This window comes from Phacochoerus africanus, chromosome 1 (assembly GCF_016906955.1).
Source record: "Phacochoerus africanus isolate WHEZ1 chromosome 1, ROS_Pafr_v1, whole genome shotgun sequence".
NCBI lineage: Eukaryota > Metazoa > Chordata > Mammalia > Artiodactyla > Suidae > Phacochoerus > Phacochoerus africanus.
In genome coordinates, this window is record NC_062544.1 from 227,002,249 (window position 1) to 227,018,176 (window position 15,928).

The 15,928-nt window shown below is 38.5% G+C and overlaps 1 protein-coding gene across 2 annotated transcripts in view; it reads left to right on the plus strand.

The window, feature by feature from the left end:
• SPICE1 (spindle and centriole associated protein 1) overlaps window positions 1-15,928 on the plus strand; it is a 57,452-nt gene that overhangs the window by 4,759 nt on the left and 36,765 nt on the right. For both annotated transcript variants that reach the window (XM_047792310.1, XM_047792319.1), the window contains exons 2-4: window positions 4,825-4,923; window positions 7,412-7,459; window positions 12,586-12,729. In XM_047792310.1, the coding sequence (XP_047648266.1) occupies window positions 4,825-4,923; window positions 7,412-7,459; window positions 12,586-12,729 (291 nt within the window). The remainder of the gene's footprint in view (window positions 1-4,824; window positions 4,924-7,411; window positions 7,460-12,585; window positions 12,730-15,928) is intronic.

The following is a 15,928-nucleotide window of genomic DNA, read 5'->3' on the forward strand; positions in this document are numbered from 1 at the left end:
AAAAGTACGAGTGAATTCTCTTTTATAAGAGCACCACTCCCATTTTTGAAGGCTTCAGCTCCCAAAGGCCCTGCTTCGCAGAGGTCCCACCTCTTTACACTATCACCTTTGGGGGCCTAGGATTCAACATATAAATTTTGGGGGAACACATTCAAACCATAACATATACCTTCATTTTGCTGCCAATTCTGTAATGTGATTATGGTTTCTTTGGATGGGACATTTTCTTATGCTAAAATTAACTGTTCATATTCACACAAATAATACTTAGGCATTTAATCAATTATTTAGATTAACTCCTGCATCTCTTGGTATAAGAAAAACTCTTCTGAGAAGATCAGAAGTCACCACTAGTGTACAAATACCTATGATAAAAAATACTACTTTTGGGAGTTCCTGTCATGGCTCAGCAGAAAGGAATCCGACTAGTATCCCTGGGGATATGGGTTCAATCCCTGGCCTCGCTCAGTGGGTCAGGGTCTGGCGTTGCCATGAGCTGTGGTGTAGGTCACAGATGTGGCTCGGATCCCATGTTGCTGTGGCTGAGGCATAGGTCAGCAGCTGTAGCTCTGATTCGACCCCTAGCCTGGGAACTTCCATATTCCCTGGGTGCAGCCCTAAAAAGCAAGCAAACAAACAAAATACTACTTTTCCTAAATTTTTGATTTTGTTCTATTGATGGCATTGCCAACTAAAGAAAACAAGTATATAGGCCTTTTGACTGCTTATAAACCTTTGCTTACTTCAGATTTGTGGACAGTTTTTCAGAATTGAGGCTGGTGGAATTTCAGCCTTTGAATAAGTATAAAACTTTAAATAATATAACTTAAAATCAGTTATTTTAAAATTAACACTTGTTCATTGTAAAAAGTTGGAAAATATAGAACCAATCAGAGATAATTCAATTCTAGCAATGTTTTCTAGAAGGTGCATTATTATAATTAGTCAGATCTGGTTTTGAGTGTCAGCTCCCACTTCTGAATATTATTATTATTATTATTATTTTGTCTTTTTGCCATTTCTTGGGCCGCTTCTGTGGCACATGGAGTTTCCCAGGCTAGGGGTCTAATCAAAGCTGTAGCTGCCGGCCTATGCCAGAGCCACAGCAACGTGGGATCCGAGCCACGTCTGCAACCTACACCACAGCTCATGGCAACGCCGGATCCTTAACCCACTGAGCAAGGTCAGAGACCGAACCCGCAACCTCATGGTTCCTAGTCGGATTCGTTAACCACTGCGCCACGACGGGAACTCCTGAATATTATTATTTAATGTGACTTTGAGCAATATACTTAATCTCTTAAGGCCCCAGTTTTCTCATTCGGGAAAGGGGGGTAATAATTGTTGCTGACATCATCATTATTAATCCTTAAGTAGAACTTAATATGAGGTAGGGAGGGGTTCTAAGCACCCTACACATTTCATTAGTTCCATTTCACAGCTAGTGGCAAAGCTGGGGTATGAACTTAGACAGTCTGGTTTTAGACTACACTCTTTTTTCTTTTCCCCCATTTTTGGCCACCCTAAGGCATATGGACCTCCTGGGCCAGGAATCAGATCTGAGCTGCAGTCACAACCTAAGCCACAGCTGTGGCAACGCTGGGCCAGGGATTGAACCTATGTCCCAGGGCTCCCAAGATGCTGCCAATCCCATTGCACCACAGCAGGAGTGTGCTAGACTACACTCTTAACTACTATGCTAAATTGTGTCTCAGGGCAGTACTTGCCTTATAGGATTGTGAATTAAATGTGAATTAGCTGTGCTAATGTATGTAATTTAATAATATACATAAATTGGGAGTTCTGGTGTCGTGCAGTAGGGTAAGGATCCAGCATTGTCACTTCGGTGGCCCAGGTTGAACATTCATGACAAGTTTTTATGTGGACCTAATTTGAATTTGGGGGAATGTATATCTAGGACTAGAATTGCTGGGTCAAGTGGTAACTCTGTGTTTAACTTTTTTAGGAACTGCCGAATATTTTCCAAGGCGGCCATACTATTTTATGTTTCCACGAATAGTGGAATGCATGGGGATTCCTAATTCTCACCAAAGCTTGTTTTTTCCATCTTTTTGCTTATAACCATCCTGGTGGGAGTGAGGTGGCATCTCATTATGGTTTTGACTTGCATTTAATGACTAATGATATTGAATAGCTTTTCATATGATTATTGGCCATTTGTAGTATCTTCTTTGGAGAAATGTCTATTCAAATCCTTTAGCCATCTTAAAATTGGATTTTTGCTGTTGTTAGGTTGTAAGAGTTCTTTAGGTATTCTCAATACAAGTTACTTATTAGATATATGATTTGCAAATGTTTTCTCCCATTCTTTTAGTTGTCTTTTCATTTTCTTGAAGGTATCTTTTGAAGCAGAAAAGTTTTTAATTTTGATGGAGTCCAGTTTTATTTTTTCTTTGGTTGCTTATGGTTTTTTTTTTTTTTTTGATCTTTTTAGGGCTGCACTTGCAGCATATAGAGAGTCCCATGCTAGGGGCCGAATCAGAGCTGTAGCCGCTGCCCTACACCACAGCCACAGCAACACCAGATCCAAGCTGTGTCTGTGACCTGCACCGTAGCTCACGGCAATGCCGGATCCTTAACCCACTGAGCAAGGGCAGGGATCAAACCTTGGTCCTCATGGATACTAGTCAGATTTGTTTACACTGAGCCATGATGAGAAATTCCTCGTCGCTTGTGTTTTTAGTGTCATTTCTAAGAAACCAGTGCTTAACCCAAGGTTCATGAAAATTTATGCTTCTGTTATTTTCTAGGAGTTGCGTACTTTTAGCTCTTATATTTAAGTCTTTGATTCATTTTAAACTAATATTTATATGTGTTGTGAGGTGTAGGGGGTCTTCGTTGTTTTTCATATGGATATCCATTTGTCCCAGCACCACTACTTGAAAAGACTGTTCTCTCCCCATTGAATTGTTGCTTTGTTCCTTGTGGAATGTAAACTGACCATAAATATAGAGTTTTGTTTTGGACTCTTGGTTCTATTCAATTCCATATTTTTTATTTTTATTTTTTGTCTTTTTGCTATTTCTTGGGCCGCTCCCGAGGCATATGGAAGTTCCCAGGCTAGGGGTCGAATCGGAGCTGCAGCCACCGGCCTGCGCCAGAGCCACAGCAACGTGGGATCCGAGCCGTTTCTGCAACCTACACCACAGCTCACGGCAACACTGGATCGTTAACCCACTAAGCAAGGACAGGGACCGAACCCAAAACCTCATGGTTCCTAGTTGGATTCGTTAACCACTGCGCCATGATGGGAACTCCCCATATTTTTTAAAATGACATTTATGGCTCTGGTACTTAACTGTGTGACCTCTGCAGTCAGTTAACTTTTTATTCCTCAGTTTTCTCATCTGTAAAATGAATTAACGAATAGTAAATACTTCATGGGATTAGTGTGAGGATTATAGGAAATAACATATGGGAAGAATTTAGAACAGTACCTGGCTTGTAGAAAGCACCAAATATGTGTTAGATACTTCCATCATTGCTGCCACCATCACCATAATAATACTTTAGTGTTATTCTCTAACTTGTATGTGACTTATCTCCTTTGCTGGATTGTACACTCTGAAATTAGATGCCATGTTTAAAGAGGGAATGTATTTGCTAAGAGTTATAGTACAGAGGGCCAACTCTTGAGAAATACTTGAATTTAGTCATTGTTATCAGAGTAGACTAAGTGATTTTTTAAAAAGACGTACTTAGAAAAATACTAGAGTCTTTGTTTTGGGATAATTTGGTATAAGGAGGGCAGCTGAAAAGTTCTGTAATTTTTTAGGTGTGTAAAGAAGTTCTAGAATAGGAGTCATATATATGTGTTGCTTTAAAAAAATCATATATATATCTCAAATTCAGGGACTGTGAGTCTTTTGCTAGTTTTGTGTGATGTTTAGTCCAGTGTCCTTAGCATTACTGTTTCAAGAGTGCCAAGCAACTATTGGCAATTTTCAAATTCTAGTTTAGTATCAATAATCACCCCCCATTTAGTATTATGTGAAAAAACATATTAGACATGGTATCATAACTCATGGGAAGTTCTCTGAAATTTAGCCACCTGTATTTTAAGGTCAGTTCATGTGTCTGGTAGTGATTTTGAGTGTTAGATGCTTAAAGAAGAATCCCAACTATCTCTTGCTCTTCTCTTACATTCATATTGTTTATACATAACTAACTTTTTTTTTGTATTCATCGCAATTTGTGTAACAGGTGACAAAGCTTATGATTACTGTCCTAGATCTCTGCCTTAGGTCATAATTGCTGCATTTGTAGAGTTCTTTATTAATCACATATATCTGATTTGTTGACTTGAGACCTCTTTTATCATAGTTATCAGTATCAACTTTCTAATAATGGTGAAGTGGAAGAACCAAGTCTTTTGAAAGCCTGTTCCTTTCACTATGCTTAACTTTTTCTTCTGATGTTTTATTTTTATTTTATTTTTTTTTTGTCTTTTTGCCTTTTCTAGGGCCACTCCCGTGGCATATGGAGGTTCCCAGGCTAGGGGTCTAATCAGAGCTGTAGCCACCGGCCTTCGCCAGAGCCACAGCAACGCGGGATCCGAGCTGCGTCTGTGACCTACACCACAGCTCACGGCAACGCTGGATCCTTAACCCACTGAGCAAGGCCAGGGATCAAACCCACAACCTCATGGTTCCTCGTTGGATTTGTTAACCACTGCGCCACAACGGGAACTCCCTCTTCTGATGTTTTAAAATGTATTTTCCTAGATATCTTTTTCCTTCTATTCTGATGATTATTATCAGTTTTTCATATATTTTAAAAATTTGATATGATTATTATTCCTAGATGTCCTTTGTAAGAGTGAACCGTTACAGTCCCCGGGGAGGAGGAAGGAAAGCACTGAAAGGAAAGAAGAAGAAAACATCTGTGAAGCAAGAATGGGATGTAAGTCTAGGTGGGATCATGCACAGTATAACATTACATGGAAGGAGACAAGTGTCAGGTACCTGAGACATGATCCCTGACCCATACCCTAAATACCACTTGGTACTATCAAAGGGATTCTTATCTTTTGCAGCCTGGTACTTTGTTTTGGATCATGAACTTTAGGTACCTTTATTTCCTGTTGTGGAGAGTACCTGGTCAGGGACTAGTCTGAATCTTAGGGATTCTTTTAGATTTAGAAACTTCTGGGTTGTGGCCGGCCTCCTGAGCCATACCATATATCCTGGGCCAACTGACAGCCTTAGAAAATGGGGCAGGGGGATTTCTCTGTGTTTAGGTTGCTTTGTTGCCATCTGATTGGCTGTAAAGTAGTAAAAGGATGTGACTCTAAGGTAATGAAACTGATTAAAAGGGGCTAAAATGTACATGATAGCATACGTTGTCCCTTTCAGAATGGTTACTTTGGGAAGTTAAGTACTTATTTTATTTTGTTTTATTTTTTTGTCTTTTTTGGTCTCTTTAGTGCCATACCCGTGGTATATGGAGTTTCCGAGGCTAGGGGTCTAATGGGAGCTGTAGCCACCGGCCTACGCCAGAGCCACAGCACCGTGGGATCCAAGCCGAGTCGCATCTGCAGCCTACACCACAGCTCATGGCAATGCCAGATCCCCTGAGTGAGGCCAGGGATCGAATCTGAGTTCTCATGGATGCTAGTTGGGTTCGTTAACTGCTGAGCCACGATGGGAATTACTCAGCACTTATTTTAATTTGCTGCTCTTGCTCAAAACATAATTGAAAGCCATTTTTGAAACTGTATTCAGAACCTTCCTCATTTACTTTTTATTATCTTCAGTGCTGGAAAAAACTTTGTGTTTTGAATGTAGACTGAGCCTGAAAGTAGTTATGTCATTTGGAGTGAATGGTGAATGAGGGAGGAGAGATGAACTGAGTAATACTCTTTTCATGAAAATATTGAGACATTTTCTAAAATGGCTTCTAAGTTAGATTTAAAGTCAACTGCAGAAGAAAATATAGTTGACTTGAACAACATGGAGGCTAAGGGCACCCACCCTCCGCACAGTTGAAAATCCACGTACACCTTTACAGTTGGCCCTCCGTATCCGTGGTTCTGGATCCATGAATTCCACCAACTGTGGATCATGTAGCACCTGTAGTATGTTTTTATTGAAAAAAAAAATCCACATATAAGTGGGCCTGTATAGTTCAAACCCATGATGTTTGAGCCAACCATAGTTTTAAGCAACGGTAGTGTTAAATAAATTACATTTTCCCTTGAGAGCTTATTCCAAGCATATCACTTGTATGCCTGAATTTTTATTAAGGTTATTGAAAATAATTCTCAAGATCTTATCATTGTATCTTGTACTTTTCTAAATGAATATGAAAGGTGTAACATTTTAGTATATATAAAAGCCTTGAGCTAAATATAAACTATGGCCAGAAAGTTAAGTCTTTGAATACATCAGAAACTATTTCACTAAACTCAGTTCTCTGTATTTCTCTTGGAATTAAAACTCTACATTGTTTTATTTCCTGCCTTACCAAATCTGTATAACGAAAGACTGAAGTCATTTTGGAAAGAGCCAAATTGCGGGGCAGCTACTTGGAGCTGTGTAGGCTGTATACTGCACAGTGCCAAGGGGTACTCTTTACATGGCCTAGGATATCAGCGGTACCTCCTTGAGTTGTGCAATGTGGAAATCCTGCCATGTTGGTTTGGTGCTTTTTTTTTACTTGAGTGACTATTTTCACATTTTATGAAATTATATAATACCCTCAAAATTCATCTCAAATTATGATAGGTTCTATGCTTCAGGTGTTAGAATGGTCACAAATGGAACCTCTATGTAGAAATCACATTTTATCTTTTAGGAATCTTTAGAGTTGCTTCATTCCATGGAATATAGTTTGAAAACTACTACTTTAGTTTAACTCATTTTAGATTATACTACCATGTTTTATTCATTGTTATAATATATGCCTGCTTGGTATATTTAGTTCTTAATTTCTGTTAGACACTTAAAAATAATGTTATTTTCTATGAGACACCTAAAAGTAATCTAAATTAATTTTTTTTCTTTGTAGGGCTGCACAAGTGGCATATGGAAATTCCCAGGCTAGTGTTTGAATCAGAGCTGCAGCTGCTGGCCTACACCACAGCCACAGCAATGCCAGATCTGAGCCACATCTCTGACCTACACCGAAGCTCATGGCAATGCTGGGTTTGTAACCCACTGAGCGAGGCTGGGGATCAAACCCACATTTTCATGATACTAGTTGGGTTCTTAACCTGCTGAGCCACAAGGGAAATTCCCCAAGTTAATGTTTAAATCAAGAATATTGGTTCCCGAAAAGAAAAACTTTTTGGTCTCAGGATTTTGAATCCATTTTCAGCCATTAAAATCTAGCACATATTAAAAGGTAAGAAACCTTTTGCTTTTTAAAGAAAGTTCACCTCTTTTTGCAGAACACTGTGACTGATTTAACAGTTCACCGGGCAACTCCTGAAGATCTGGTGAGTTTACTGTGAAAAGTTAAGTCGTTTGTTAAATGTTATTTGGTACGTGGGTTCTAATCTTCAGAATAGAAACCAGAGGCACTTCTTGGAAGTTGTTCAGTAGTTTTTAATCTTATGTCTATATAAAATAAAAAGTGTATGTCTTGGACTTCCTTATTTCACCTAGGAATATCAATTAACATGCATTAGAATTTCTTTAGATAGATTTGGTTTACAGTTCAAATCTTTCTAGTCCATTATTGTCCTGTACACATCTATCATCTTTTCCTACCTAAAGATATCACTTGCATTATTTACTATTATTTCCCTATACAAACATACATAGTAATTTATTCCTTGAGCATGCCATGTGTATTTCCACATTTAAGCCCCAGTTCATTCTGTTCTCTTTTCTTAGAACAGTTTCCTTACCTCTTCTCCATCTATCCAAATCTTACTTTGCTTCCTTATCCCAGTTCAAGTCTTATTTTATTTTTTTAAAGTTTATGTTTGTTTTTTGTTAAGCAGCTTTATTAAGATAAAATTCACATACCATAAAATCTGCACTTTTGGAGTTCCTTTTGTGGCTCAGCAGGTTGAGAACCCAACATTGTATCCGTGAGGATGCGGATTTGATCCGTGGCCTTGCTCAGTGGGTTAAGGATCTGAGGTTGCAGCAAGCTGTGGTGTAGGTTGCTGCTAGGATCTGGCATTGCTGTGGCTATGGAGTAGGCTGGCAGCTGAAGCTCTGATTTGATTACTAGCCTGGGAACTTCCATGTGGTGCAGGTGTGGCCATAAGAAAAAGAAAAAAAAAAAGGGAAAAAAACCCTGCCCTTTTAAAAATTAATTTTTTGGCTATGCCCATGGCATGTGAAAATTCCTGGGCCAGGAATGAACCTGAGGCACAGCAGTGACTATGCCCAGTCCTTAACTGCTAGGCTACCAGGGAATTCCAAAATCTGCCATTTTATTTTTTTACTTTATTTTTTTGGCTGCACCTGCAGCATAGGGAAGTTCCTGGGCCAGGGATCAAATCCAAGCCTCAGCTGCCACAGGATAGCTGTGGCAACACAGGATCCTTAACCCACTGTGCCACAGCGAGAACTCCCCAAATCTGCACTTTTAAAGTGTATAGTTTATTTATTTATTTATTTATTGTCCTTTTGCCTTTTCTAGGGCCACTCCCATGGCATATGGAGGTTCCCAGGCTAGGGGTCTAATTGCAGCTGTAAGCTGCCAGCCTACACCACAGCCACAGCAACTCGGGAACCGAGCCCCGTCTGCAACCTACACCACAGCTCATGGCAATGCCGGATCCTTAACCCACTGAGCGAGGTCAGGGATCGAACCCTCAACCTGATGGCTCCTAGTTGGACTCGTTAACCACTGTTCCATGACAGGAACTCCCAAAGTGTATAGTTTATTGTTTTTTAGTATATTCACAGAATTATGCAGCCATCATTTTATAATTTTATAACATATTCATCACCCCCTAAAAAGTAATCCCTTGTCCATTATCCTGCCCCCCAATCCCTGACAACACCTGATCTATTTTATGTCTCTGTGGATTTGCCTATTCTGGAGATTTTATATAAATGCAATATAATATGTATTCTTTCATATCTAGCTTCTTTCTTTTAGCATAATGTTTTCAAGATTCATCCATATTATAGCATATAGCAGTACTTCATTCCTTATTATTATCAAATATTGTTTTGTTTGTGGATATACTATGTTTTATTTATCCATTCATCAGCTGTTGGACATCTGGGTCGTTTCCTCTTTCTTACTATTACAAATAATGCTGCTTTGAATATTCATGTATTAGTTTTTGCGTGAACATATGCTCTCAGTCTCTTGGGTTTATACCTGGAAGTAGAATTGCTGAGTCATATATCATCTCTATATTTAACTTTATAAGGACCTGCCAAACTATTTTCCAAAGTGGCTGTATCATTTATATTCTTACTAGCATGTAGGAGGGTTCTGATTTTTCTACATCCCTTGCCAACATTTATCATTCGTATCATTTTGGCTTAGTTCTCCTGGAGGGTATATGGTGGAATCTCATTATGGTTTTGATTTTCATTTCTCTAATGAATGATGATGTTGAGTATCCTTTCATATGCTTATTGGCCATTTCTAGTCTCTTCTTTGGAGAAATGTCTGTTCAAATCCCTTAGTTATTTAAAAACTGTGAAGACATATGTGATAGCCGTGAACTGGACTTGATGAGGAAAGGGATGCGAAAAAAAGTTGGGTTATTTGTGTTTTTATTTTTGAGTAGTAGGAGTTCTTTATGTATTCTGGATACAAGTTTCTTATCAGATATATGATGTACAGGTATTTTCTTCCATTCTGTTGGTTGTCTTTTTGCTTTCTTGACAGAATCCTTTGAAAAATAAAAGTTTTAAATTTTGTTGAAGTCCTATTTATTTATTTTTTGTCACTTTTGGTTTTAGTATCTTTTTTTTTTTTGATTTTTAGGGCTGCACCTGCAGCATATGGTGGTTCCCAGGCTAGGGGTTGAATCGGAGCTACAGCTGCTGGCCTACACCACAGCCACAGCAATGCAGGATCCGAGACGAATCTGCAACCTACACCACAGGTCACGACAACGCCAGATTGTTAACCCACTGATAGAGGCCAGGCTTCCTAGTCGAATTTGTTTCTGCTGTACCATGATGGGAACTCCTTTAGTATTGTATTGAAGAAACCATTATTTAACCAAAGTTCACAAATAAATACTTTTTATGTTTTCTCTTAGGAGTTTTAAAGTTTTAACTCTTTTGTTTAGGTCTTTTATCCATTTTGAGTTAATTTTTGTGTATGGTGTGAGGAAGGATCCAGCTTCATTCTTTTGCAAATGGATATCCAGTTGTCTAAGGACCATTTGTTAAAAAGACTGTTCTTTCCTCATTGAATTGTCTTGGCCCCCTTGTTGAAATTAATGATCTGTAAAGATAATGGTTTATTTTATTTTTATTATTTTTTTTTGGTCTTTTGTCTCTTTTTGTTGTTGTTGTTGTTGTTGTTGCTATTTCTTGGGCTGCTCCCGCGGCATATGGAGGTTCCCAGGCTAGGGGTCTAATCGGAGCTGTAGCCAGAGCCACAGCAACGCGGGATCCGAGCCGCGTCTGCAACCTACACCACAGCTCATGGCAACGCCGGATTGTTAACCCACTGAGCAAGGGCAGGGACCGAACCTGCAACCTCATGGTTCCTAGTCGGATTCGTTAACCACTGCGCCACGACGGGAACTCCATATTTTTGACTCTCATTTCTACTTCACTGATCTATAGATCTATCCTTATGCCAGTATCACATTCCCTTGATTATTGTAGTTAGTTTGAAGTCCTACTCTTTGAAGCTGCCCAGTAGTTGCTGTCTCCTCTGAACTGTTGTTGTACTTACTGTTTACAAAAGGCATTGAGTATATACCATCTAATGCATATAATTTATTTTCATATGCATATGTCTAATCTCTCTGGGCAGATTATTAATGCTTTTTGAGGGATAGAGGCCATATCTTAATACCTTTGTGTAATTCTAGTAGGTACTCGTTAAATGTTTGTTGAGGGTAATAATGATGCCGAACTTACTTAAGATTTTTTTATATGAAAAATTTCAAATTCCCATGAAAGTACAGGCAAAACTATAAAGAACTCCCATATACTATTCACCTAGATATAATTGTTATGAAAATGTTGTCAGAGTTGTATTCATTTATCGCATCCTTTGCATCTTCACCGAAGCATTTTGAAGCAAAGAACAGAGGACATGTCATTTTGTGCCTATATATTCAGTTTGCATTTAAAAAATAGTCATTTTCTTATATAACCACAATACCATTATCATATCTGACAAAAGTAACACTACTTTTTGGTATGACCTAATTCCCCATCCATATTCAAATTTCCCTGATGGTCTCAAAAATGGCACCTTCATTTGTTTTTTGTGAATTAGAACCCTTGGTTTTAGTCTTTTAATGGACTGATTTTTCATTTATATGGTGCAAACTCAGTAGTACATTTTATCAGATGACATACAGGTTTTGTTCATATTCAAAGTTCTGAATACTAGAGTGCTTGTAAAGCCAATATCTGCTTTTATTCCTTAGCCACCTTAGTGAACTTCTCCCTCTAATTCTTAAGCTGTGGCTCGTTTCTCTGCTTCTGCTTGAGGAATTTTACTTCCTTGGAGTCCTGTATTTCCGGTGACCCACTTCCACATGCAGCCATTGCAGGGCTCTAAAAAACACTGCAGTGTTAGTTCTTGGTGATGATGTGAATATCATAGAATGGATATGCATTTGCCAAAGATGACCCTCTGGGTTTTGTGCCTTTTATGTTGTATTCTGTGTGTGTGTGTGTGTGTGTGTGTGTGTGTGTAATTATACATATACACACATTTGTAACTGAAAATTTTAATAAAATGTCTTTTATTATGTGTAATCTATTCTTAATGTTTTCTATTTTTTTTTTCTTTTTACTGCTGCTTCTATGACATATGGGAGTTCCCAGGCTAGGGGCTGAATCAGAGCTGTAGCTGCTGGCCTACGCCACAGCCACAGCAACATCAGACCCAAGCCGCATCTGTGACCTACAATGCAGCTTGTGGCAATGTCAGATCCTTAACCCACTAAGCAAGGTCAGGGATTAAACCCACATCCTCAGGGACACTATGTCAGGTTCTTAACCTGCTGAGCCATGATGGGAACTCAATATTTTCCATTTTATATTCTATTTTATTTTTTAAAATGATGGTTTTGATCCACTAATTTATTTTACCACCCATTTAGTGAGTCCCAAACTGAATTTTGAAAAACACTTCTTTATTGAAGAGTGTTTAAAAAGAAGTAGAAATTAATATTTTTTCATTTTGTCTTTTAGCTAGGCCTACTAGTTGTAGTTATTTCATTTTTAAAATCATTTTTGAAAATTTAGGAGATTGTGAGAATTTCGACCATGAATATATATAAATGTACATATATTGGACTAGAAAAAATAAAAGGTGAACTAGGTTATGTGGTCCTACCAGCCTATTTTTTTGTTCCTGAAATATTCTATTTTTTTCTTCTGTGTAGATACGAAAATAACAATTTTTTGTTCCTGAAATATTCTATTTTTTTCTTCTGTGTAGATACGTCGTCATGAAATACACAAATCGAAGAACAGAGCATTAGTACACTGGGAGCTGCAAGAAAAAGCTTTAAAGAGAAAATGGAAGAAGCAGAAACCAGAAATTTCTAATCTTGAGAAAAGGAGATTGTCTATCATGAAGGAGGTAATGCTAACCGAACTGCATTATCTGTAGAATTAGAAAGAGAAGAAGATAAATAGGTTTCTCTCTTTTCCCCCATGTTTGATTCACATTGGAGAGACTCTAGTTACTGTTGTGTCCTTATACAGTGATCTACATGTGGACTTTGAAAAAAGGAGCAGAGGGATGATTGGAGTCTAGTGCTGTGCTTTCAGTTCCTGCTCTGCAGTTTACTAGCTATGTGACCTTAAATTATTAACTTATGAGCTTGAATTTTTCTCATCTTTAAAACAGAAATAGCACCATTTGCCTGATTGTATTGTTATGAGATTTTAGTGGTAAAATACTAACAAAGTGATTAGCACACTGGAACATAATTAATGTCATTTATACATATGCAAGTATATGTATATGTATATATATATGGTACTATAGTTATTTTTCTCAGTTCAACAGCCATGCTGTTAAATTACTTTGCCAAAAGCAAACAATCAAAAATAATGGGAGTTCCCATTGTGGCTCAGTGGAAACTAATCTGACTCACATCCACGAGGATGCATGTTCTATCCCTGTCCTTGCTCGGTGGGTTAAGGATCTGGCATTACCATGAGCTGTGGTGTAGGTCGAAGACACAACTTGGATCCCGAGTTACTATGTCTGTGGCGTAGGCCAGCAGCTACAGCTTCAATTCAACCCCTAGCATGGGAACCTCCATATGCTGTGGGTGCAGCCCTAAAAAGACAAAACAAACAAACAAACAAAACTTTTGTGCTTGTCCACCAAATTAGTAAGCCACTTGTCTTTGGTTTAATCTTCTGTCAGATGTAGGATGTTTAAGTAATTGGAATGTGTTGGAATAAACAATATTGGAAATAAGAAACTACAGGAAAAACCCATATTTTATTTGGGTCGAAATCATTATTAAAAAATGCCCTTTTTCTTCTTGCTCATTGTATCTTCTTGTTCAGTGTTGAGGCTTATGGCCCTTGGCTGTCTGGCTGACCTTCTACTGCAGTTTTAAATCACACTGTCTTTTGAAGAATACATTAGTCGTTTTAGTGAAATATGAAAGTCTTGACTTTATACATTATGAGATAGAATTATATCTCCCAAATAAATGTTTACATGAGCTTGTAAAAAGAGCAGCAGACTGAGAGAGAATGGTTCTTTAGATTTGTATATCTTCAGTGGATTGAGAGAGAATGGTTCTTTAGAGTTGTATATTTTTTGCTCATTTTGGTAAGTCACACATTTAAATGTTATGTGGTAGCTCTCAGTGGAAGGTCTAAGAACTCAGATTGGGTCAGGGAAAAGGCAGCCCTTTTGAGGTGGTTCTGGGTTTTTGTTTCCCTTCCTTAGTGGCCCTTGCTAACGTCCCGTCCTGAATTGCTTACACCTTGTATGTATTAGGTGTGGTAGAATTAGGGGTTGAAGAAGAGGAGTGAGAGAGGGTGGGTGACGTTTCTTTGCCTTGTTTCTGTCTTGCTACTTCTGCATGCTCCAATGTACTGTTTCTCAACCCTCACTGACTCTAATTCCCATTAAAAAAGAGTATCTGGATTCATAGATTTATACTCAGACATTCTGATTCAGTAGGCGTTGGGATGTAGCTCCACTTAGGTTTTTTTTTTTTTAAACAATTGCCGTGTAATTTTAATATTTTGCTGGGGGGTTGAGAACCTCTGCTGTGAGTGGGAGTTAGGCATTTCATTTAACAGCCTGTTTTGGAGGTTATACCATGTCAGTATTTAAAAATCTACCTTTTTTTTTTTTAATGGTCAGGTAGTATACAGATATACCACAATTTATTTACCCAGTGCTTTATTGGTGGACATTTTGGGTGTGTATTAGAGTATAGTATAAGCATCTGAAAAAAAAAAAAAAGAGCCCAACATATAGTGGTTTAAACAAAATAGAAATCTGTTCCTCTCTTATGGAACTTTCAGAGGTGTATGGTAGTTGGTAGGAGGCTCTGTCTCTGAGTGCAGAGTGGCTGTTCCAGCTTTCTTCACTTGTATCCCTGGCAGCATGAAGTGGGAAGAGAATGCATGCCACTCCTTTTCCATACCACCCAGAAGCTCTGGCTTCTATCCCATTGTCCAGAAATTCATCACATGACGATTCTCACCTGTAGGGCTGATTGGGAAATTAGCTATATCCTTAGCTAACTTGGGAGTTCTGCTGTTAAAGGGAAAATGGAAAGAAAGGATGTTGATGGATAAGTAGCAGTGCCCGCCACCCACAGATTATTTCCTGCCTTGTCACTGTAAATAGTGTAATGAATATCTTTGAATGTGTTTTTGAGTACATGTGTAAATGTATTTGTACGATAAATTCTTAAAAGTGGAATTTCTGAGTCATCTCAGAAATCAGGATACATACATCTATGATTTCACTGTTAACTAAATTTGTAATGTCTCTGATAAGGTATGTGAGGGGACCAAAGGAAGAGGCTTCCTTGGCCATATCCACCTCGGCTTTATCATTATGTGTTAGAGCTGCCAGGACCCATCCCCAGGAGCTGGGCTTCTGGATTAATGTAAATTTAGAGAAAAGCTCTTTGACCAGCATAATCTTAGGTTTCATTTGCTGTATGATGCACTCATACTATGGGGATCAAGCAAATAAAGAGTTCAAATTCAAATTAGACGGAGGCTTTGGTGCAGATTTTATAAATTCCAAAAGTATAGTAAACAACCTAATCTCTTTGTACTTTCCCAATTCTGTCTGGTTTTTATTACTAGAGAACAAGGCTACTTGCATGAGAAGTTTTCAGATGTTTTTGAAGGGGCTTGTGACTGGTCTTTTGAAAATCCAAGATATGTTCTACTCTTCATGAGTTAGGCCTTATGCTTTGCAAATCCATCTGGGGAAGTAATATATACAGAGGAGCCTGCAGAGATTGATTTTACCTATCATGAGGATAAGTTTTATCACAGAGCAGTGATAAAGAAATCTAGAAAGAGCAAGGGAAAGTCAATGCACTGACCTCTGGCCCCTCAGACTATCTGCCCTAAAGACCCTGGGCAGGGATTTGCAGAAGGATGCAGGGAAGTGGCTTACTGAAGACCTCATTATAAATAATATCAGATCTTTAAATTTTTCTTTTTTTTTTTCTTCTTCTTAGGGCTGCACACATGGAGGTTCCCTGGCTAGTGGTCGAATCGGAGCCACAGCTGCTGGCCTATGCAACAGCCACAGCAACACGGTATCCGAGGCGGGT